Below are 24,412 nucleotides of genomic sequence, written 5' to 3'. Positions count from 1 at the left end.
TTTGAACCCCTCCTGCCCTGGGAACACCCGCGGGTTTGGTCTCTGAGACCCCCCAGCACACCGGCCGCACCGCAGCAGAAGCTGGTGGCCAGGAAAAGCCCAGCGTATGTTGCACACAGGTTTGGGGGAGCACCCCAAATCGGAGCCCGGAGCCCAGACCCCATCCCCGCTGCTGGTGTGACAGGACCCTGTGCCTCAGAGGGTCTCACTCTAAGCAGGTGGGGTCCTGGGCGGGGCCTGTGGCCTAGGGGCTGCCCCGTGCATGCTGCAGGGCACCACTGGCCGGCCCTCTGCCGCTCAGCCGCGCCCTAACCCCAACCCTCGCCCTGCCAAGCTCCCAGAGTGCCCAGGGCCTCCCCAGAGCTCCGGGCTCTGTCCCAACTTTGCGTCCCTGTGACTCCTCAGACGTGTCTCTGTAGGGGTCCCTGACCACTCCAAGGGGGCTGAGCACCCCTCAGGGGAACCTGGGCACAAGGCTGCCGGGAGAGTCTGACCTTGGGTCTGGGTGTCCCGGCCCAGGGCATTTCAGCAGGCGCCCTGGGTGGTCACCCCCTCATTTCCCCCAGCCTGAAATGACCACAGCCCACACCGGGCAGCAAGCACCCCCGCACCAGAGGGGTGACCCAATGCCAGCATCCTGGCCTCTGAGACGGGTCCACTGGCGGGTGAGTGGACCCCACAGGCCCACCTCCCGACACCCTGAGCTGTCCCCCTGCCTGGGCGGTGGCTCTGAGTGGGCCCAGGGCCCAGAGCATTTAAGTGACGACGGCCCTCATGGGAGGTCCTCACCCACCCTGCCCAAGGGGCAGCTCCGAGTGCAGAGTGTGCTCACACAGGTGAGGCCACTCACACCACGGCCCCGCGACAGCTTGGCCCCCAACCCGTGTGCTGGAATGTGAGGTCACGCGGCTACCAAGACGGCGTCTGAACCTAGAGCCCAGGGCCCTGCCAAGCACAAGGGCTCTCTCTGCCTTCCAGCCCTGCGGAGAGCCAGTGGCCAGGGAGTGCCTGGGGCAGGTGGGGAGAGGAGCCGCCGTCACCACGCCACGCCCGCCCGCGACTTGCAGGAAGCGCACGGCCTGGTGTCCTCACACCGAGGCTGGGCTGGCTCAGCAGACGGGGCAGGCCTCAGCTTCCCCTCTGCAAGCGGGGCCAGGCCGGCCTGGGGCGGCAAAGGGGGCGGGGCAGCCCCCGGTCACCCCAGCACCCAACCCCCATCCCCGCCAGAATACCGTACCCCTTCCTGCCTAACCGCCGTGGTGTGCAGCTGACAGTCTGGAGGTTTTCAAACCTCCTCGTTATTTTTAGAGCTGCAGCAAAATTTACTCAAATAAGAACCACAGCAGAAAAGCTGGTATGTACAACAGGGCCGGGACGGGGGCTCCGGGGGTGCTGTGCTGCCTGCACCCCCACCTCACCCAGGGGAGAGAAACAGGGCCAGCAGGGATGGCCACCGCTGGGCCCCAACCCCCACCCGCCCCCCCCCGACCCCCAGGGGGCAAGGGGAAGCCCCAGGTGCTGTGCAAGCCAGGGCGCTCCGGCTGCAGTGGGCAGTCCCAGGACTCCACAGACGAGGGGGCTCCAGAGGCGCCCGCTGCCTCGAGAGAGGCTCAGAGCAAGGGTGAGGTGCCCCAGGGCATGGGGCAGGGGCACTAGGGCAATGGGGACATCCAGGGAAGATGTGCTGGGGGTCACGGCCCAGCTATGCAGATCATGGCAGACCCCACCCCCAGGCAGAGCTGCTGCAGGTATCAGGTGGCGGGTGGGTGGCTCCCGGCCTGGCACCTGGACCCTGTGCAGCTTCCTCCTAATGGGCTCCCTCGTTCCAGCCCGGCCCCTCGACCATCCCGGGGCTCCCTGCATCCCCCTGCTCCACGGAACCTGTTGGCTGTGCCTTCCTGAGTCTCGTGCCCGCCCTCCCTGGGCCCCCTGCCCCCCAGGAACCTCACTCTACCCTTGGGCCAGGCAGCGGCGGAGGGGCCCGCACAGGCCCGTGTGCGTCCAGGCAGGAGGCAGGGACCGCAGGCAGCACCCACCTGGCAGGCAGGCGCACTCGTGGGTGACATCCCCCGTGGGGCGGCAGGTGCCCCCGTTCTGGCAGGGCGAGGGGCTGCAGGGCACGTAGGGCAACTCGCAGTTGGGGCCGGTGTGGGTGGCGCGGCAGGTGCAGCGGTAGGAGCCGACCTCGTTGTGACAGGTGCCCCCGTGGCGGCAGAGCCCCGGGTTCTGGCTACACTCGTTGACGTCCTGCCTGCAGGTGGGGCCGTGGAAGCTGGCCGGGCAGTGGCAAATGTACGAGGCCTCGAAGGGCAGGCACTGGCCGCCGTTGGCGCAGGGGTTGGAGGCGCAGGGATCAGCCTGCTGGCACGACTTCCCTGCGGAGCGAGGGACAGGAGGGTCGTGCCGGCCTCCCTGCCCCCACAGCCAGGGCCTTCCTGCAGCCCAGGGGCAGCCTTGGCACCTCGGAGGAGCCACAGAGCCTGCCACAGACGTGGTCGTATTTCTGCAGACGAGGCGCCAGAGGTCCCAAGAGGCCAAGTGACCACCCCAGGCCACACAGCCAGTCAAGGGAGGACGTGGCCTTGGGCCCAAGCCCCGGCTGTCTCCTCTGGAGCCCCCTCCCCAGCTGACAAGGCCTTTGCCCCTGGCAGGAGGAAGAGGACAGGGCGTGGCTGGACAGAGTCCCTCCTCTCACAGAGGCTGGCGGTGAGGGTCTGGGCCCTGCGGCCACCGGTGGGATCAGGCTTCTTCAGGGTCACAGACCCCGGCCCTCCCAGCGCTTCTGCCAAGCACCTCGCGTGACGCGGCAGCCGGGGTGGCCTGGCTCTTCCCACCCCTTACGCTGAGGGTCCCGCCCATGGCCCTCAGGGCTGGCCCCTCACCTGACCAGCCCGGCGGGCAGCGGCACTTGTACTCGGTGAGCGTGAGCAGGTCACAGGTGCCCCCGTTGCGGCAGGGGTTGGTGAGGCAGGCGTTGTCCAGGGGCGTCAGGCAGAGGGGCCCAGAGAAGCCCAGGAGGCAGCTGCAGGAGTAGTCGGCCACGCCACCGCGGTCCACCACGTGGCAGGTCCCGGCGTTCTTGCAGGGGGAGCTGAGGCAGGGGCTGGGGTCCTGGCACCGTGGGCCCACGAAGGCTCCGCTGCAGCTGTCGGCAGACACGCCACGTGGTCAGTCCCACCCGCTCGCCCAGCCGGGCCTGCCACTCAGCGGCGGGCACCTGTCGCAGCCACAGCTGCCCCCCCGAACCCGGGCAGGGAGCACGGCGGGTGCCGGCTCCAGAGCTGAGGCCCGATGAGGCTTAGCGGGCAGGGGTTCCTCTAGGGGTGACGGAACACTCTGGAACCGTGAGCGTCCTGAGTGCCACCGAATCATTGACTTGCAAGTGGTTAATTTCATGGGAAGTGAATTTCACCTCAGTAAAACAAAAAAAGAAAAACAACTGTTACTTGTGGGATCCGGCCAGAGGCTCGAGTGCCCGGGGAGGGCCAGCCTGCATTCCTGAACCAGGCCGGCGGCCAAGTCCGCACCTGTGCGAGCCGCAGACGGGGCCGGGCGGACCAGTCAGAGCCGTCCCCTGGGGAGGGGACGAGTGCCGAGTGCCGTGTGCTCTGCAGCCAGGCTGCGTCTCGCCCCTGCTCTCCTGAGCGCACTGGGGCCGTAACGCCACCAAACGTCAGCCCTGCAGCAGGCGCGGGGAGGCCGGGCCGGCTGCCCCGTCTCTTCCTAGGCAGGCGGCTTTCCCACGGGCGTCCACACCCAGGACTGCCCAGGGCGCAGGCGAGCACCCCTTCCCTGCCCACACGCAGCCCCAGACGTGGCTTTCCCCTTTTGGTAGGAAGTCTTCCACACGGACATCCAGGCAGCAGCGGCCGGATGCGCCAATTTCATGGCTGGGGAACCCTTTGCCAGTGAGGGGTGAGCTGGCCGAGGTGGGGGGGCTGCCCCGGCAGGCCTGGGCCTTCCCCTGGAACACGCTGTCCAGGCTCACACAGAACCACGAGCCAGGAGAGGCACCCTGGGTCCCCGTCCAGGCCTGGTACCACCTGTTCTCTACAGGGACAGGTGCTGTGTCTGCCACCCCATCCCCACAAGCCACCTCGACCACCTGTTGTGGCCATAAATCTCCTGCCCGTCACCTCCCGTGCCAGGGGAGGTCTGGGACCCACCAGCCATCGCTCTTCCCAGTGGCGAAGCCTCTGAGGCGGAACACGCCCCAGCCCGCCCCGCAGCCTCCCGCCCCAGGTGGAGAGGGGCTCTCCTGGTGCGGAACTGCCTGCGGTCCAGAGCATTCCGGGCTGGGGGCTGCCCCGGGACCAGCACCAGAGGCCAGGCCCCCTGGAAGACACCAGCCTGCTAAGTCCTCACTTCCTCCCTCCTGTGAAAATCAAACCTACATGTCACGGGCAGCCTTGCCCTGAGGGGCCGGGGAGGCGGTCTGGGCCCCCCCCACCCAGAGGCCCGGGAGGCATCTGTCTTCCCTGAAGGCTTTTATCCCTGAGCACGGCTTGGGTAGGGAGGATGCAAAATGGCCACTCGGCTGACCATCTGTTGCCAGAAGCCAAAAGTCCCGAACCAACTGGCTTAAAGAAAACAACTCATGCCCCCCAGAGGGGGCTCTGGGAGCGAACTGAACTCGGGCCTTGGTGCGGCTCCGGCCCAGCCCTCTTGGGAAGGAGGGGCAGGGACAGCTGGCTTCTCCCAGGGACGGCGAGCCCTGGAGTGAGGCCGCCCATGTGGCCAGCAGCACGAGGAGCTGCGGCGCCCACACCTGTCGCTCCAGCAGCGCGGGCTCCCCACACGGGCACACGAGGGAGTGCGGGCAAGGCAGGCCCGGCCCGGCCCCCGCTGCGGGCGGATCCGGTTCCGCCGCCTGAGCCACCGCTGGGACTCCTGGAACCCAGCGGGCTGGGTTGGGCCACGGCCACAGAAGGGGTGCCCTGCCCTCCCCATCAATGCCCCATTGTGAGGCAGGGGTTGGCTCGGCCACAGCTCCACTTGCAGAGAAGGCTCTTCCTTCTTCCCCAGCCGCTGACGAAGTTAGCAGTATGTGGGCGCGGGACAGAGGACACGCCATCACAGCCGGGTCTGGAGCGGCCGTCCACGCCGCGGGCACACGCTCTGGGCCCCTCCCGGCCCCAGCAGACCGAGGCTCCAGGGCAGGGAAGTTGCCTGGGTGGGCAAGATGGGCCCACCCCACGGTTTCGGGGGAACTGCGCACGCTGCCTAGTGCCCCGCACACCGGCGAGGCCTCAGGCCCTGGCCCTAGAGCAATGCCCTCCTACGTGCCCTAAGGTGACAGACACTGGAGTCCCCAGATGGACCAGAAGGCCCTGCCCCGACACCACCCCACACCCTCCAGCCACAGGGCAGCGCCCAGCAGACACCCCGTTCCCCTCCCCAGCAGGGAGGATGGTGGGGGCACTGCCCAGACGGGTCACCCCAGCTAAGGAGGCCGTGCCGCGCCGGGCGCCGCGAGCAGGAGAACACGCCCAGCACCTGGGCGATGGCAGCTCGGGCAAAGGGCAGCGGAGCAGTGATGGCAGCAGTGGCAGCTGCTCCCAGTGGGCGGGCAGGAGCCCCCGCGCTCCTCGTGGGGGATGCCCGGGTGAGAGGGTACATTGTTCTCTGCACCCCCACCCTGCACTTGGAACCCCGCAGTGAAGGCGCTGTCCCCACAGACAGGACAGCCAGGGCCACGAGGGGCCCCCGGAGGTACTTTGAGAGAGAGGCACCGGCCGTGCGGGAACCACAGCCTGAGCTGGGGGCAGGGGTCTGGGGGGAGGGGGGCACAGCTCTGGGGCCAGTCCCAGGGCCACTCCTCCCCATGCTGGGCTCCTCTCTCCCACCTGGCCAGAACTGGAGTACCTGGTGACAGACACCTGTCACCTCCTACCCAGAGGTGCCCGAGAAAGTGGGAGGGACCTCGAGGCTGCAGCTCGCCATGGCCAGGACCGCCAGCCTGTGACCAAGCCCTCAGCCCTGGTGGTGGCCAGTCCCTCCCACCAACAGCCCTTCTGTCCTCAGCACCTGTCCTGCAGGTGGGCCAGAGTGATGGGGACGGGCACCAGGGCCTGGCGAGGGAAGCCACACCCGCAGCTGCCTGGCCCTGCAGGACCCCAGAGCACGCCAGGCCAGGTCACAGAGTGACCGCACCACTCCCCTGCTGTGGAGGGTGGTGGGAAGACCCTTCCGGGCTAAAGACAGGTCTTCTCCCAAGATGTGAGCCTCCCCCGCCTGGACAAGAACTGCCCTGTCTGCCGCACCGCCCACTCGCGGCCTCCCGCGCGAGGAGGCGAGGGAGGCTCCCTCTCCTCACATCCCTCCTAAGGTCGCCGGGCACCTGCCCGGTCCTGGCAGGCGGCAGGTGAGCAGCAGCCAGGCCGGGGCTCCAGGAGCAGGACTGTAGAAGGGCCGGCTTCCCACAGGCCAAACGGCGCCCCGCCCCCCCGCTCCGGCCCCCACCAGCCGGGCCTCTGGCTTTGTCCTCCCTCAACTGGGGGGGCCGCCCCACCAGCGCCTCTCCATAGACATGTGAGTCCAGAAAGCATGCGGAGGCAGATGCCGTCGTGACCTTTCACCCGGGACTAATGCTACACTGTGCTGTTTTCCTTTCTAAGCTAAGCAGCCATCTGCCACCCCCAGGGGACAGACGACAGCTCCCTCTGGCCCAAAATGAGGAGGGGGAGAGGGACTAAGTGGGGGCTTTATTCACTTCCTGCCCTTGAGGAGTTTATGGTCAAGTGTGGGGAAAAGGCCGAGCAGAGGGTGGGGGGGGGTGTCAGCGGACCCAGGCCAGCCAGGTGGGCAGGAGCCAGACACCCCAGGAAGAGCTTTCTGTGGGTGGTGTGGGGATTCTCAGGTGTGCAGGGGTGGTGTGGGGATTCTCAGGTGTGCAGGGGTGGTGGGGGCTCTCAGGTGTGCAGGGGTAGCGGGGCTCTCAGGTGTGCAGGGGCGGCGGGAATCTCAGGTGTGCAGGGGTGGTGGGAATCTCAGGTGTGCAGGAGTGGTAGGAATCTCAGGTGTGCAGGGGTGGTAGGAATCTCAGGTGTGCAGGGGTAGTGGGGGTCTCAGGTGTGCAGGAGCGGTGGGGCTCTCAGGTGTGCAGGGGCAGTGGGGGTCTCAGGTGTGCAGGAGTGGTAGGAATCTCAGGTGTGCAGGAGTGGTAGGAATCTCAGGTGTGCAGGGGTAGTGGGGGTCTCAGGTGTGCAGGAGTGGTGGGGCTCTCAGGTGTGCAGGAGTGGTGGGGGTCTCAGGTGTGCAGGGGTGGTGGGGGTCTCAGGTGTGCAGGAGTGGTGGGGCTCTCAGGTGTGCAGGGGTGGTGGGGCTCTCAGGTGTGCAGGGGTGGTGGGGCTCTCAGGTGTGCAGGGGTGGTGGGGGTCTCAGGTGTGCAGGGGTGGTGGGGCTCTCAGGTGTGCAGGGGCGGTGGGGGTCTCAGGTGTGCAGGGGTGGTGGGGCTCTCAGGTGTGCAGGGGTGGTGGGGGTCTCAGGTGTGCAGGGGTGGTGGGGGTCTCAGGTGTGCAGGGGCGGTGGGGGTCTCAGGTGTGCAGGAGTGGTAGGAATCTCAGGTGTGCAGGGGTGGTAGGAATCTCAGGTGTGCAGGAGTGGTAGGAATCTCAGGTGTGCAGGGGTGGTGGGGCTCTCAGGTGTACCAGGCTGTGCCTCTCCATGAAAAACGCACAGCTCTGCACGCCCCTGGTCCCTTGCACTAGGGGGTCAGGAGGCCTGCAGCCCTAGGGACAGTGGTGTGGGCACTGCCTGGCTTAAACTAGCCCCTTCATGGCTCCGCCTGTCCTCAGCAGACCTGCCCCAGGTGTGGCCGGCAAGGCAGGGCTCCCCGCCAGCCCCACCTCAGTGCCAATCCCAGGCCATCTTCCCCCCACGGCGGAAGGCCCCAGGTTCCCTGCTGCCCAAGCGACCCACAGGGCAGTGAGGAGGGTTATCTCCTCCCCAGCTCCCTCTCGGCTGCTGCTCCCAGCAAGCCTGGGCCACAGCCTGCTAGGGTGCAGTCCCCAGGTGGCATGGCCTGGGGGTCCTGCCTGCCTCAGGCACCCGCGCCCTCCCTGCCTAGGAGCACCCCTCCCCCAGCCCTAGGGGGCTCCTGCTCTGTGTGCTCCAGCTCTACAGGGGTCGCCGGTGCAGCCCACACCCAGGGCCCGACGCTGCCGTGCTCAGCTCAGACCCAGCCAGGCCGGCTGCCACCTAAGCCACCAACACAGGCGGTCCCACCCCTGGCTTTGGGGAAAGCAGGCCCACCCATCACCCCTGCCCACGCAAACGGGACCGGATGTGGACTAGGCAGAGGGGGCATTTGGATCCCCTGCTGGAGGGGGCGAGGGAGGGATGGGAGGTGAGACCAGACCCCGAATTGTGGGGTGCTCCCTCCAGCAGGGCCTCATGAGGTCAACGGGCCAGCTCCGTCCCTGGCCTAAGCTTCTGGCAGCAGGAGGAGTCCTGGGACCTCAGCCCCTCCCTTGCGCAGAGGCCAGTCCAAGCCCCCCAAATCCCTATGGGAGACACCCATCTTCCAGGAGGTACTAGCTGCCAATAAATGAGGCGTTCACGCAGGCTGGGAAGGGGGCCTTGGGGTCCCTCCCTGTTGGGAACAGTCAGAGCAGCTCAGCTCTAGGACACAAAGCCTTGGAAAGACATGTGAACCTCTTCTCACTCACGTCACCCTCCCCCAAAGCCCCTGGGACAGAGAGACAGAGAGCCACCTGCCAGGAACCTTTATCCCAACACCTGTCAGAGGACCAGCTAAACATCCTGCAGCCAGCATGAACGGCTTTGGACTGTGGCCCCTGTAGCCGCCTGGTCCCTCTTCCCTTTCTGCTCCCAGCTCCTTCCCCACCTGGGGTGGGAGAGAGGAGGAGGCTCTGCAGGGGCTCAGGACACCCCAGGCCTACTCACCACTGAGACACCAACCATGGGTTTGGGGCCACAGGTGGGGCTGCTGCCTCCTCCACCACCTGCGTCCCACCTGCCCAGGAAGCGACTGCAGGCGAGGATGGGGGCCAGCGCCTCCTCCACAGCTGGGCCAGGGCAGCTGGGCCAGGGATGCTCCCAGGAGTGTGGGGCCCTGGGGCCTCAGGAAGGGAGAGGGGGCAGTCATGGCTGGAGGGAGGCTGGGGGCCCAGGTGAGAGGCAGGCCCAAATGTGAGCTGCTCCTCAGACCAGGGGCAAGGAGGAAACCCAGCGGCGCGGGGGTGCCCGGCTGGCGGCAAGGGCCCCGCCTGGGTCTGAGCCCAGCGGCTTTCCGGCCCGAACAGCTGTTCCCAGCACTCTCGCTCTTTTGTCTGCAAATCTTTCCCCCCAGTTGCATCCTTGGGTGGCAGGAGGAAGTCAGGAAGGGCTTCCTTCCCTGGCTCGGGGAAGCCCTTTGTGTGCAGGGGGAGGCGGCGGCTGTCCTCCGGGAAGCCACCTTTCCCACGGAGGCCAGGGCTCACTGTCCCCCACCCTGCCGTGCTGGGAAGCGGGTCCCGTCTGAGGGGAGGGGAAGGCAACTTCCCGGAGACGGCAAAGCTGGGTGGACAGCAGAGACCAGGGCCACCTGTGTTTGGCTGGACCCTCCCGATACTGCCAGAGGCACAGCCCAGCAAGCTGGGGCCACCCGGGAGCCAACAGTCACCAGAGTCCCACAGGTTGTCTGATAGTGGGAAAGGTCTGTTCGAGGCCCCCTTCCCCCGCTGGGAGCATTTCCCACCCGAGCAACCAGCGAGGGAGCCCTGAGCTGCAGGCAAAGCTGGGCCTGTGTCCCCCACCCCCGCCCCGGGCTCCCTCGATGCTGGCCACCCACACCCACACCAAGCTCTGGGGCTGGTGCCTACGCCACCCGGGGGCAGGGACGGCTGTGCTCCCGTGGACTGCACCTCGAGGCTCAGGTTCCATGAGGGCAATGGACAGCCCCGTGGGCGGGTGCTGCTGGGAGGGCTTAATCCAAAACTCATTAAGTCCGCAATCGCAGACAGAGCTCGACGCCAAAGCCAAAAAGGATTCCAGCAACTTCCCACCTCTGCTTGCGGAGCAGATGCCGTCTCCGGAGGTGGCAGGGGCCGCCCGGCAGGGCACCTGTCCTCCCGGGCAGGGCTGCCGCCTTTCCCTGCAAGTGAGCCACTCAGAGGCGCCACTCCATGTCCAGCCCCCCATTACGAATGCTGGGGCGGGGACGAGGCCCCCCTTCCGTCGGTCTAGCACGGCCTGAAGGACCTGAGGCCACACCCCTCCTGGTTCACCTGCGCGTGGGCTGTACAGGCGCGATCTCACCGACCCCCCGCGGCCCTGGGTGTGTGCGCTGGGCCCACTTTACAGAGGAGGAAACAAGCGCGGCAGGTCCTGCCCACACCCCCTGTGGCACACAGCTCTCAGCCTCGCCTGCCACGGCTGGGGCGGCGGACACCAAGCAGGGCAGCGTCCTCAGGCACAAGCAAGGGGAGTGAGGTGTGCGCCCCACAGCCCCAGCTGCCTGCAGGTGGCCCGGATTTCACACCTGACTACCTGATCTCCCAGACCGGGAGGTCGGCGCCGACGCTGCACCCTGAGCCAGCAGCTCTGCTGAGACCCGAAGCCCTCGGGTGGCAGGGTGGGCTCTGGAAGGAGCCCCCAGCCATGCACGCCTTCTCTGGTGGACACCCTCTGTCCAGCAGGACGGGCACCCAGTGCCACCTTCACCCACAGCACCACGTGGCCTCCAAATGAAGGCCACGCCCAGCCTAGAGCGTTCTGCCACGTTCCCGCAGCCGGCTCCCAGGAGACCCCGCAAGCGCAGGCGCGGGATGGGTGGGCGGCGCCGGTCAGCCTCCTGACTCAGCCACAGCAGGGGTGGCGAGCCTCAAGGGTGGCCCCGAGGTCACCCTCATCCTACAACACTCACCAGCCCCTTTCTCTCTGGCCAGGGTGCAGAGGCGCCTCCTCCAACAGGAGCAGCCCCTCCCGCCAGCCGCGCCCCAGTGCCCCACCCCGGCTCCACGGCCCGGGCACCTGGCGCCCACGGAAGCCCTTGCTCTGCCCCCGGCCCAGCGCCGGCACCTGGGGACACAGCAAGCTCCAGAAGGCAGTTGCAGCCAAGTGCACCCGGCCCTGGGCAGAGGCCTGCAGTGTCACACCTTGGGGACACCAGGGTGTCCCTGGACAGTTGGCACAGGTCTAGGATTGTCTGGGGGTGCTTTTCCCTGTGGGGAAAGTGGGGGCTTCTCGGCCAGGCCTAGCAGGTCCCAGACCCCCTGCCCCTGCAGGGCACTGCATCTCCCGACCTGGCCGAGCCCTGCAGCCAGGCTGGTCTCTGGCAGACCCTTCTGGGCGAGGCCCAGTGGCCTCGCAAGGAGCTCCAGCGCAGAGGAAGACAGGCTGACTCGTTCCCAGTGGGGACAAGGGGCGCGCAGCACACGGGGCCCAGCTGTGACGTCCCACAGCCCTGCATGAGTCTACAACCATCTCAAAATGAGACGAAAAATTAAAACAGGTCAGCAGGGAGGACGGCACCTTGACCCATCAGGGACCCTGTAGGACACCCGTGTACCCCCCTGGGAGGCCGGTTCCACCTTCCAAGGATGAAGGAGGGCTCAGGGGTGAGGGAGCAGCCAGAGATCACATGCACCACGTGGAAGAAGTAAGCCAACTCCTCGGCCTCGGCACCTTCCCGGGCCTGGCAGGACACAGCGCTGCAAGGGGGTGGGCTTGGCCGAAGGGAAAGGCCGGTGGGGGCGACCAGCTTGGACTGCAGCTCGCTGCAAGCTGGAGCAGGACTTCCAGACGCCTGGAGCTGCCCACCCGGTCCCGGGCCTGCCCCACCTCTGCCTGGCCCAGGTGTGCGCCCCAGACAGCTGCCAAGCACCTGTGCTGGGCTGGACGCTGGACCCTGGGCCACCACGGGAGGACATCAGCGCGGTCTGAGCCCCCGCCACAGGGTGGATGCTGGGACACGCAGCCCTGCCCGGCCTCCCCTGCTGGCTCTCCATGGGACAGGAAGGAGGCTGCCCTTCTCCTGACACTGGAGAGGAAGTGAGGGAGGGCCGCCCCCCAGGGGAGGGGGAGTCAGAGGGCTGAGTCCATACGGCAGCGCCCCCCCCACCCCCCGGCTGGGGCTCCACACCTCCCACTGAAAACACGCTCAGACTCCGGCAGCTCCCCCAGGCCTCTTGTTCCGGTAACTGTCGTTTCTGCTCATCTACCGAAACCGAGAGGAGCGTGTGGGAGGCAGGCCCCAAACCCGCGACGCCGTCCCTGCCACTCAGCCCCTGCCACCCACCGCCTTCCCAGGTACGGCCGCCTGGAGAGGGCAGGGCCAGGGGCCGGGGTTTGGGTGCCTGTCTGGTGCGTGAACGGGGCAGCACCCCTAACCAGGGCCTGGCCCGCCACACGGGCTTGGTAACTACAGTCCTTCGAGGGGACAGGCCCTCCCTCGGGGTGACGTTCTAGGCTGAGAGCTCCACCCTCCTTCAAATGTGCCTTCAAGGAGCTGCCTGGGCCGTGGGGAAACAACAGGGAAAGTGACGGGCGTGTGGGCTTCTCCCGGGACTTGACCAGGCATGAACGCGTCACCAATAAAGCCGCCTCCCCTCCGCAGCTCCCGGGCAGACGCCTGCGGCCCAGCTCTGACTCATGCTGGGCGACCCGCACACGGCGGCGGCAAAGGAGGCAGGAGGCCTGGCGTGGCCACCCGGTTTCCTGCTGCCCTCCAGCCTGGGGTCCCCCTGTCCGGGCCTAAGGGCTCTCGGCGGGCCGGGTCCACTGGCACTCACGCAAACACTGACGCCCCCAGGCCTGGCCTGGGCTGGGGGGAGGTTGGCCTTTTGCGCTACCTGTGCTGCTACCTGCGCTACCTGCGAGGGGAGAGTTCGTTCAGCAAATTAACAATGTCAACAGAACAAGGGGACATTTATCCAGCTTAAAAAAACAACCCATTCAAGCACTTGAGACACACACAACCGACACCCAGGCTAGGTGACCACAGACTGATGGCAAATTCTCCCGTCTGCCCGCCAGAGCAAGGCCGGCCGTCCTCACTGCGGGTGTCCTGAAGTTATGGCATGGCTACTTCCCTGGTGAAAACCTCAGCGAGCAACCTAGGACTCGGCCTGCCTCCCACGGGCACCCACCTGTCCCCCACTGCCCCACACAGGTGAGCCCAGGTGTGGGCTGGGGCCGGGGTGAGTGTACTACAGGCGGTGGTCCCCCATCTTGGCAGGGTGGGCTCTCTGTGGGCAGAGGGTCCGGGCAGCGTTTGGGCCTGGCCTGGTCTGGTCCTGAGAGGACCCCGGTGGGCCTGGCAGCTGTGAGCGTTTGGGAACCCCGAGTGTGGGTGCTGGGAGCAAGCGCTGCCCAGTGCACCCCGAGCACATCAGAGCCACCGCCCCGCCAAGGCCCACTGGAGACCAGGACCCCGGATGCTCCTTCCAGGAGACGGCGGGAACCGCAGCCGGGCTGCCCCACTGTCAGCTGGAAGGAGGCTCGGGCCACCCCACCTCCACCCCCAGGACAGCCCAAGACTCTCAGCTGAGCCGCTCGAGAGCCTTGCAGATGGCCCTGGCCTACGCCGAGGGGCTGGACGCCCCAGGAGGATGTGCACTCCCACCTGAGGGGTGGGCCGGGGGGAGCCAAGCAGCCACCAGGCAGGAGAGGCCAGGCCACTCAGAGGGGCCCACCAGCCACCCTACGGCCTCCGCTCAAAGCAGCAGCTCTGCTACAGGCCGGGGGAGGGGGCAATGCTTGACCAGCTGATTCCCTGTGAGCCAAAGGGTCCCTGTGCCCCGGGCCGGGGGAAGGGGAGGGAGGGCAGGTGGAGCGGTGGGGTGGCCCCCCCAGAAGGCTGCTACCCCAGAGCAGGGGGTGCAGAGTAGGGTGGGGGATCTGCGGTAAAAAGGGCCACATGACAGGGAAACGCTGTTCCCAGAATTCCACAGGTCTCGGGGATACACAGAAGCAACCCCAAAATGCCAGGACCGTCTAACCCCCCCCACCCCCCACACTGCCACTAGGGACGACCAGAAATTCAGACGTTGAAACACACGCACCTGCCTGACCAGGAGAGAAGGGCATCGTCACCGCTGTCATGGGTCACCGGCCGGACAGGTGCCCCGTAGGGAACACGGCACTTCCCTGACCCCTCAGGGCAGGCTGAAGGGGGCACCTTCTATGAGTAGGCGCCAGGGGCTCTGGCACACAGGGCGGGCTGGCTGCTCTGAGGGGACGCCGAGGGCCCAGAGGCAGATGTGGCTGGAGTCACACGGCTCTCAGGGAGAGGAAGGCCTGGTCGCCCAGACACATCCAAAGCCTCACTGCCCACCATGGCCCCGGGGGCTCCTCCTGCTGGGGGCTCCCCTGCTCCTGGCCCTGTCCCAGCAGGCCCGGCGTGCCCAGGCGGGCGCCACTGCAGCACCGACCTGGGCGCATGGCAGCGCTGGAGCTGAGCAGCACGCACCCTCCTCCCGCGGCCAAACCCACCTTTCCAGCTGGAAAACCTCACGCTCGGGGAAAGCAGTCAGATGCAGAAGGCCGCATGTCGTACGATTTCATTCATAAGAAACGTGCAGAATGGGCAAGTCCACAGAGACAGAAAGTAAATCAGCGGGGCCCAGGGCTGGGGTGGGGGTGGGGGAGTGACTACTTTTGGGTACAGAGGTTCTATTTTGGGTGACAAAAAGTTTGGAACTGAGGCGGGTGGATTGCTCGAGGTCAGGAGTTCAAGACCAGCCTGAGCAAGAGCGAGACCCCGTCTCTACTAAAAATAGAAAGACATTATATGGACAACTAAAAATATATACAGAAAAAATTAGCCGGGCATGGTGGCGCATGCCTGTAGTCCCAGCTACTCGGGAGGCTGAGGCAGGAGGATCCCTTGAGCCCAGGAGATTGAGGTTGCTGTGAGCTAGGCTGACGCCACGGCACTCTAGCCTGGGCAACAGAGTGAGACGCTGTCTCAAAAAAAAAAAAAAAGTTTGGAACTAGTTAGTGGTGACAGTTGCTCAACCTTGTGAAGGTACCAAACGCCACTGAATTGCCCCCTTTAAAGGGTTAAATAGGCAAATTTTACAGCATGTGTAATTCATCACCCCCAAAACCCATATACACGTCTATCCCCCCGAATCCAGTCCTCATGTCCTCAGGGACCAGGCCACCTGGAGAAGGGATTCCCTCTGTCCTCCCCACCCTGCAACCGCCACCCCCAGCAGGGGCTCCCCGGGCCGAGCAGGCCCCAGCCCAGAGCCCCCCCAACCACCACCAGCCTGCAGGCCCGGTCCTGGACGTGGCTGGAAGGGGGTCCAGGGCTGCCAGACCCAGCCCCCTCACATACAGAGGGGGAAACTGAGGCCCAGGGAGGCGACGTGGTGTGAGGGGCACAGCCAGTCAGAGCCAGGCCCGCCTGGGCAACGCCGGGCGGAGGAAACACCCTGGCCCCACCGTCACAATGCCCCGAGGCCAGGCGCTCGTTAAAGCTGGTGAGGTTTCCTCCTCAGCCTCTGGGAAAGATCTGGAAAGTTCTGGATATGTCTGCACACGGCGAAAGCTGACGCAAGCTGGCCTCGGATCCCCACCCCCTCGCCCAGCCTCAGCTCTGCCCACCTGTAAACGGGACAAAGCTCCGGGAAGGCCCGAGAGCAGCTAGAGACGCCACCAGCCGGGCCCGCGGGCTGGTGAGAGCGCGTCGGAGCGGGCAGCTGCCATTGAGGAAGGCAATCTAGACGCTCGATCGCCTCTGCAAAGCCACATCCTTCCACTCTGTACAGACAGGACACGGAACAGCAAAGGTCCCCTCCCCACGGCAGGCGGGCGCAGCCCCTCTGCCCATCGCAGGTGCGGGGACGAGGAACGAAGCTGCTCCCAGCTCCCTGGGCCTTCAGTCTGCGACCCCGGCCTGATGCCCCGCAGAGACCCCTCCCCTGCCCCCGCGTCTAGGGGTCCCAGCGCCGGCTCTGTGCCCCGGCTGCCCAGACCCAGCTCAGCCGCCCTGCAGGAGAGCTTCCCCCGCCATCTGCCCTGCTCCACCCTCTTCCTGCTAAGGTCACAGTTTTCTGTCTGTCTTTTATTATTACTATTATTTTTTCAATGGAAAAAATGCCGGCTGCTGTTCAGGGGCAGGGCCGGCCCACGGAGGCAGCTCCCTGTGAAGCAGTCCAGGCTGCCTGGCTCAGGGCTCCTAGCTCGGGCCTCCCCCGTCTCCTGACGTCCCCAGGTGAGACTTTCTATTTGACAATATGTGTTTTTAAACGTGTTTCTCTAACGCTGGCGCCCTGAAGACCAGGAGCTGCATAAACAGAGAAAGCCCCACAGCAGACCTCCTCTCTCTCAGACTGAGGGTGAGGATCAGCACTAACCACGACAAGGCAGGTGACTCAATGGAAACAGCCGGACCAGGTGACAGAAGACGCATAACACCCCGTCCCTCCCCAGCCTCCCCAGCCGACCGAGCTCCGAGTCACTTCCCGCCTGAGCCTCCCTCCTCCTCTTCTGAAGGGAAGTCACACCCCCAGCCCCGCGTGCTGGCGGAGGAGCCGGGAAGTGACTGGGGCAGCCCCGGCAAGACAGGGCGGTGGTTAGGGACACACGCTTTGGAGAAAGAGGGGCAGGGCTGGTAGACACACTATGACAGCCGTGTGACCCTGAGGTCAGGCGTGACTTCTCCGGACCTCTACCCTCTCTCCAGTGCCCAGTCCCACGCCCAGCCCGCCCCCGACACATCTCTCCTGCCCCCACGCTGGAACCTCAGCTCCGTGGGGACAGGGGCCACGTCTGCCCTGTCCCCACCGCAGCTTTGCCTGGAGTGGCAAAGCACAGGGGCTGCAAGTTGGAGCCGTCCTGGGTGACAGGGTCCTCAGAATTGGCAAGCCCCGCCCCCCACGCAGCGCACACCTCTGGATTCTCTGAATTTATCCACAAGCCAAACACTGCAGAATGAGGATCTTGAAAACAGCACCGTCAGCTCACACGGAGAGGGCGGGGAGGAAACGGACACTCGCTCGGTGCCTGCTCTGCACAGCTCTGATGCAATCCTTGCACACCACCAAGACAGCAACTGCGTATCAGCCTGGCTTTACAGATGGGGAAACTGAGGCCCCGATGACCTGATGACCCAAGGTCAAGGAGCTAGTGGGAGGTAGAGCCAGGTCTCAAACTCAAGGTTGTCCCACCAGCTGGCTGGGTGTCCCTCCCAGATGTGCTGGGTACAATGGCTCACCCCACTTCCAAGACCGCCTGGAAGATGGCCCTGCACAACTCCGACCGAGCCGAGGGCAGGGCGGCAGCTTCATCTGCCTTTGCCTCAACTCCCAGCCCAGAGCCATGCAGCCCTCGACAAGCCTTTCCTGCTCACCCAAAAGGACAAAGGTCCCTCTAGCTCTCCCCAACCCCTCCTCAAAGAAGGGGGCTGGGTGTGGTGGCTCACACCTGCAATCCTAGCACTTTGGGAGGCCAAGACAGGAGGATTGCTTGAGACCAGGAGTTTAAAAACAACCTGGGCAACATAGATCCTGTCTCTAGAAAAAATACAAAAATTCACCAGGTGTGGTGGCACACACCTGAGGTCCCAGCTCCTCGGGAGGCTGAGGCAGGAGTTGGAGGTTGCAGTGAGATGGGCTGACGACATTGCACTCTAGCTGGGAGACAGAGCAAGGTCCTGTCTCAAGAAAAAAGGGGAGAAGAAGAGCCTATTTCAGTATGCCCCTCTCAGCATAGAGCGGGCGAGGACACTGGCATGAGGCCGAGGGCTGCAGTGACCACCCTGGACCTGCTCAAGGGGCCACCAACCTCCCACGGCAGCCACCATGGCTAGCCCACACAACAGCTGCCCAGAGACTGGCCACGCTCCACCCACTAGCGTGTTCGGCAACGCTTTCCTACCCGGCCACGGTCTGACCAGGCCTCAGTGACACTTTGACCTCCCGGAAAGGCATCTGGCACCGACAAAAACCACTCTTTCCAATCCTGAGCCCTGCAACCACCTGACGGTGTCTTCTAGGAAAGGTTCCTTCTCTTTGGGGTGGAAAGAGATGATTCACCCAGTGCTAACGTGCCTGGCACTGTGACTTCCCTGTTCCCCACGCCCCTTCCACAGGGGAGCCAGCACCCACCACCACGAGTCAAAGAACTTCCCGAGGGCCGTGTCGGGGTGCCACAGAGCCAGGGTTGGAACCCAGGCTGGCAGGGCTCCAGAAGCCTGCACCCCAGACACCTCTGAGGAAAGAGCAAGGGTCTCTCCCCACCAGGGAGCCAGGCCTCCAGCCTGTGCTCTGGCCGACTCCTGGGAAGACCTGCTGGGACCCTCTGAGAAGGGTGGCCGGGGACAGGAAGGCAGGGCCCCCAAGTGCAGCGTACAGGGTGGGACTCTGGCACCCAACCCCAGCAAGGGAGCTGGGGCTCGAACCCGACGCAGTCACGCCACCGCCGCACTGCAGTGTGAATCAGGCCCTGTGCCTCTGCAGAGCTGGGACTGACTGTGGCCCTGGCCTCCAGCACTGCGCTGCCCAGAGGTGGGCGCCTCCGAGGACGGCGCTTCCGTTCCATCTTCTAATTGGATTTGTAGGGTGTGCACAATGGGGTCTCTGTGGCCTGAGCTCGGCGGCCTGCCAGGCCAAACTGAGGCAGGCTTCCCGCCAAGAGGGAGGGGGCGTCAGGCCCCAGTGGAGGAGACAAGGCCAGGCACCAAAACCCCTATCAGTCGCCCGGCTGGCGCTGCACGTGGCTGGCGAAGCCGCCAGGTCTGGGGAGCGGGAGAGAGCCCCGCAACACCAAGGGTCGCAGCCCTGATGCCAGCCAGCGGGGTTCAGAAGGGAGCTGTAGCAGGCTGCACCCCGAGGCACAGCCCAGTTCTCCAGCATGGCACCCCTCCTGCCCTCCCCAGTCCTCTGCAGAAGTGAGAACCTTCTGGCCGTGCCCCTCGTGGGTGCGAGGAAGGGGGTTACACGTTCTGGGAAGCCTCGCATAATTAATCACACGGCATTAATCCGCCTCCCCAACAATAGCTGCCGCACTTCCCCTGAATCCCAGCTGTCGGTCTCTGAATGAAAAGAAGTCAGATTTAGGGCATCAAGCGTCCGTGAGGCTTCTGCAGGGGGAAAAGAGGGCCCCAAAAAAGCGGAAAAAAAAAGCAGTGTGCATTCATTAGCATCTGACAAAGACACAATCGGCTTTGTCCATTAAACTGCTCACAGACCTGCTTAATTGGCTTCAGTTTGGGGTGGGTGGGGGCCACGGAAGGGGGGCCGCCTGCCACAGGCCGGCCTCAGCGGAGGTAGGAGCGGGCAGGGGTTGTCAAGGGGACGGGCCCCTGGCAGTTGGAATGAGGGGTGGCCTGGCCGGGGAGCCACTGCTTCATCTGCAGTCAGCAGGCGAGGGAGGCGGCCCCCAGGGTCCTCCCCCTCCGGCCCCCAAACACTGCTCGTCGTTCCCATCAGGAACGAACTCAAGTTGAAGGGCATCGGGCCAGAGCAGAAACGCTCCCCGGCTGACATGGTCGCGCAGGCGGGCAGGCAGGGAGCAGATTCCAAAGGGATTTCCCAGCCTCCCCCATGCCCACCCTACAGCCTCGGACCGAGGCCAGAGGCTGGAAGGGCCACAGAGTCAGGAGGTGAGTCTGCAGGTGCCAGGACAGAAACCCTCACGCCCCAGAACCCGGGGAGACAGGCACCAACAAGACCAGTTCTCTTCCCAACCTCACCCCGAGGCCAGGGAGGAGTGAGGGGGGCGAGCAGAGAGCCCAAAGCGTGGGTCAGTTCCCTGCTGAGAGGCTCACCTGCCCTGGAGATGTTCACCTGCCCAGAGGCGGCAACACCTGCCCAAAGCAGGTGCTCCCAGGTTGGCAAGGTGGTGGGGGCTGGGCCTCTCTGAGTATGGCCCAGAGACCCCTTGGCAGGTCAGCTGTTTCTCAGGGACATTGGGAAGAAGTGGGGTACTGAGGACTGCCACCTAGTGCCCCGGTAGCCTGAGTGGCCCAGGAAGGCAGAACCTCCTGGCAGCCAGACCAGCTCCACACATGCATAATTGCTGGTGATTAAGTAATTGCCAGACTTTGTCCAATAAAAGTCACACGTGACCTCGCCCAGCCTTCTGGGCCATCTCCAGAAGACAATGGCCTAGTGTTCTGTCCCCTGCCGGCCTGCTGCAGAAGGCAAGGGGGGGCAACAGGTCCCCACAGGGGCGGTACTCACACGCAGGCCTCCGTGCCGTTGACCACTTCACACTTCCCGCCATTCAAGCAGGTCTCACCAGGCTGGGAGCATCGCGGGCCTGGGGAGGGCACGAGGAGAGAGGTCAGCCTGGCCTGCACCAGAGCCCCCACTACCGGGGCGCAGGATCCACCACCAGCCCCCAACCGAGGGCACCGTCTGCCTCTGAACCAGGCACCGCGCTCAGTGCGGTGGGCTGCTGGGGGCAGGAGCCGCAGGAAGCCTGGCGAGAAACCCAAGGGCTTCAGCGTTCTGCCCAGAGCTCTGTAGTCAGAAACCCGGGACCGTGGAACAGGTTAGGTGGTGGGCGGACAGGTCATGCTCAAAGGGGGGAGGTGACCTTATGTGCCACCTGGACAGCAGTGGAGCAAAGCAAAGGCGACTTGGGCTGCTCTCCCAAACTTTGTACCGTGGCACCCCCAGACACCCTGGCAGGGCTGGGGCCCCCATCCAGCCATGGCGATTGTCTCTCTGTTCAAACACGTTCTACCAGGGGGCTGCACTCACACTCAGCTCCCCTGCTCGTGGGAAAATGCGACAGCTGCTCTGCCAACAAAGCTCCCGCTTAGGAATCAGAGCAGCCCATTGTCGGCCAGGGCTGCCTCCTGTGGCTCCAAGACTGCACCCCGGGGACCTGGCCCCGCCTCCACGACACCCAATACCTGCTCCCGAGGGCAGGCATCTCCAGGGGCACCCTCCCCACGGGAGGGGGACGAAGATCCCCCATTTGGAAGGAATTCAACCCCATTCTGAGAAGAGGTCAATTAATCAGGCCTCTCCCTCCCCCGCTTTCCACGGCTGCGTGAGACGAGGAGGGAGGGGGGAGGAGGAAAGTGGGACGCAGACCCCACTTTCTGAAGAGCACGGATAATTCTCACCACCAACTTTTGGGTGAACAGTGGAATTAATCACCAGGTTCCCAGAGAACCCCTCCATGACAAGTGGGGAAAGAAATAAGCACCCCCCTCTCCACTCTCTGCCCCCGCAAGATTTCCAAACTTCAACCCCGCAAAGCAAAGTGAAAGTCAGTCCTGCCCTGCACGGCGAGTTTCCCGCACCCTCCGCAAACCGTCTACGCCGGCTGGGGGACACCGGCGCGGGGAGGCCAGCTGTCCGCGCCCCTCGCCCCGCCTCGCCTCGCCGCAGCCCCGCAGCCCGGGGCGTGTGGGTCAGTAAAGGCAGACGCGGCGCCCCAGAGCCCACACTCCGCGCCCCAACATCCGCCCCCCACGGCGGGCCAGAGGCGAAGAAGAAAGAAGATAAATGGCCCTGAGGAGCAACAGGAAACCCAAACCGACTCGACTCAAATCGAAAAATAGTAGGCAGTCCGCCCGCCCGTCCCGGCAGCAAGCCCCACGCGCGGCTGGTGAAGGGCGAGCCCAGGGTTGGGCCTCCGGGGTCCCCAGCACCCCACGCCGGGCTTCAAATCCGGCTTCAGGCGCGGGCGGCGCGAACGCGCCCCAACGGGGAGGGCAGAGGAAGAGGGCCCGTCCTCTCCAGCCCGGACTCCAGCTCCCCCTCGCCGCCGGCCGCCCGCTCCTCCCTCCCCACCCCGGCCGCCCGGTCTCCCGGCTCCCAGCCACCCGGAGCGCGCGCAGAGGGCCGCCGAAGTTTCCAAGGGCGCGGGAAGTTGCGGCTCGCGGGGGAGCGGCGCCTACCTCGTGCGTCGAGCGCGGGCAGCAGCGCCAGGCAGAGCAGGGGCGCCAGGAGCCGCGGCATGCCTGCCCGCCGGCTGCCCGCTGCGCCCGGGCGGCCTCCTGCGCTGGGCCGGCGGGGCTGGGCGCACACGCGCGCCGAAGGGTCCCGCGGCGGCGGCGGCCCGCTGCTGCCCTCTCTGTCCCGGCCTGGGCGGCGCTGGGCTCTCGCGGTCCCGGGGCCCGGCTGGGCGCCCCCCGTTCGTTCCTTCACTGCGCTCGCGCCCGCGCCCGCGCCCGCGCCCCTGCGTTCCCTCCCGTGGCCACCGCACTACTGAGGCGCAGCGCCGGGGTGCGCTCCGCCCCCGGCTCCCGCCCGGCCCCGGCCCCGCCCCCGCCGATCCCTCCGCACCCCGCACCCCTCGCCCCTCCGCGTGCCCGGCCGGGGCGCGCGTCCGGGGACGGCCCCCGCGGGACCGAGGGGCACGGCGGGCGGAGTGGGGTTGGGGGCGGGCGCCTGGGGACTACTTCTCGCTCGAAAGTTTTCAGACCGAAAGTTTGAGACGGAGCTGCGGAAGGATCCGGCTCTAGCCGTCGCCGCGCTCAGCGACAATTGGCGACGGAAATTTGCATTTCAATAGCAGAAGAGGCCGGGGTGGCTGGGGAAGGCGAGGCCGCGGGAGCCGTGTCCGGCGGGGCGCTGGACCCAGCAAGGTGGGAGGAGCAGCTGAGGCCAAGTTTGGGGGACCTGGGCCGGGGCAGAGCAGTCGCACCCTGGGCGGCAGCGGCTGCGTCCCGAACCCGGCAGCCTCACTCCCGGAGCCCGTGGCCGAGGCTTTAGGCGTCGGTGGGATAGAGGCCAGATAACTCCTGGCCACGACTTCCGAAGCACTTGACCGTGAGAGGTGGCGGCGCCGCGACCGCTGCCTCTGGAGAGGGAGCTCGGGGCGCCCGGAGAGAACAGCCTGGGCCAGTGCCTGGCCTACGGATTCGCACTCGCTTTCCCAGGAGGGACCAGCGCCCAGACGCCCCACGGTCACTGTCCTCCTCCTGCTCCCGGCACTGCCGCCTAAGGTGGCCCCGGAAAGCGCACGCGGGTCGGGCGGACCCGCCGCTAGCGCCGGCTCAGCCCCTCCCACGTGTTCCTTCCGGCTGATTTATTTCTCCACCGCGACGCCAGACATGGGCATCCTGTGCCAAGGCCGCTTTAGCGCTGGGCGTCCAAAATGCATGCCATAGTTCCTGCGCAGCCAAAGTTCACGGCCTCGTGCCAGGGGCAGACAGCGCCCCTCTCCAACCCAACCCGGCAGTGAGAGCGGTGACAGGAGGCGCGCGTCCTGAAGCCTCTCCCGGAGTGGGAAGGTGGTGCCTGAGGGAAGCCCTAAAGGCTGACAGAGACGAGGGGTTGGAGGGCCGTGGGGGGCAGGAGAGGTGCCGAAGGTCCTGGAGGCTGGCGATGGAGGCAGCCCTTGGCCAGGGAGGCGCAGAAAGAGGGGCAGACTTCACATGTGACCCCAGCCTGCCTTTCTTGGCACACCTGTCGCCAGGAGTGGTGCGTTCTCTTGGACCACCAGTGCAGGCAGCCTGTCCAGGCCCCAGCAGCTGTGCGGGGAGGTTCCCTCGCCTGCCTCCCCGAAGCTTGGGCTCCATTCTCAGCCATAACCTCTCGGGGTCAGTGCCCAGGAGAGGAGGCGCCTGGAGGCAGCGGCGATGTTTATGTAACGGCAGCGGCAGCCTGGAGGAGCAGATTTTCCATAGAAGGCAAGAGTGGGGCTGGCGGTTCCCAGACTCTGCACGCCATATCCCCCTCTGCTCCGGGGAGGAGGACGGCGGCCTGAAGGCCTCGGGGCTCCCTGGGGCACCACCACCTGTGTGCTTCCCTTGGCAGGTCTGCAACCCTGGCTTGGAAGCAGGTTCTCAGCCTTCGGCCTGGGGTGGGGGGAAGCCTGGACTGGGAGTCTCCCCACGTCTGCCCCAGGAGCCAGCAGCTCTGGCCTCTGCCAGCAGGGAGGACAGTGGCCCGCTCAGGGGCTGCCGTCGGCCCACCCAGGAGCTGGGCACACTCAGCCCACGTTATAGATGTGGCACTGGGCACACAGGGGTGAGGGAGGCACAGGCCTCCCACTCCTGCACCACCTGTGGATGGAGGGCCCCGTGGACAGCTGGGCTGAGGACCGGCCCTGGCAAGTGGGCGTAAAGCTTTTTCATTCACAAATTAGGCGGGAGATGTCTGGCCTCCCCATTCCTTTTTACTAGGCCAAAGGGGTTGTGGGGGAGATTGGGGGTCCTGATGGCCTGGGGCCTGGGGACCTTCTCCCGTGGGTCAGGTGAGCCGCCCTGGGCAGTGGGCATTGGGGTCCCTGAGAGGAACATGGGAGGGCAGGAATGCTGGGACACACAGGCTGCTCTGGAGACACAATGGGGGAGTGCGGGCCGGGACCCCAGGCAGCTGAATGAGGGGTGCAGTGCAGTGAGGCCTCCCCAGGGGGAAGTCACTTTGGGCTTCTAGTCCCAGCCTACAGTGGGAGCCAGGACGAGGTTCCCAGGGTACACCCCAGAGCGGGGCAGGCCACCAAATGAAGAGGCTGCTCCCACACTGGCTGGGAAACCTGGAAACAGAGGGGT

General features: G+C 65.8%; 1 protein-coding gene across 1 annotated transcript in view; it reads right to left on the bottom strand.

The window, feature by feature from the left end:
• Positions 1-21,922, bottom strand: part of NOTCH1 (notch receptor 1) — a 45,055-nt gene extending 23,133 nt beyond the window's left edge. Inside the window, exons 1-4 of the mRNA XM_069477090.1 lie at positions 21,812-21,922; positions 20,136-20,214; positions 2,883-3,145; positions 2,037-2,375 (exon numbers count right to left, since the gene is read on the bottom strand). Coding sequence (XP_069333191.1) covers positions 2,037-2,375; positions 2,883-3,145; positions 20,136-20,214; positions 21,812-21,872 — 742 coding nt within the window. The 5' untranslated portion in view covers positions 21,873-21,922. The remainder of the gene's footprint in view (positions 1-2,036; positions 2,376-2,882; positions 3,146-20,135; positions 20,215-21,811) is intronic.
• Between the last annotated feature and the right edge of the window lie 2,490 nt (positions 21,923-24,412).

The sequence above is a fragment of the Eulemur rufifrons genome, chromosome 7 (assembly GCF_041146395.1).
Source record: "Eulemur rufifrons isolate Redbay chromosome 7, OSU_ERuf_1, whole genome shotgun sequence".
NCBI lineage: Eukaryota > Metazoa > Chordata > Mammalia > Primates > Lemuridae > Eulemur > Eulemur rufifrons.
This window is presented reverse-complemented; position numbering and strand designations above follow the sequence as displayed.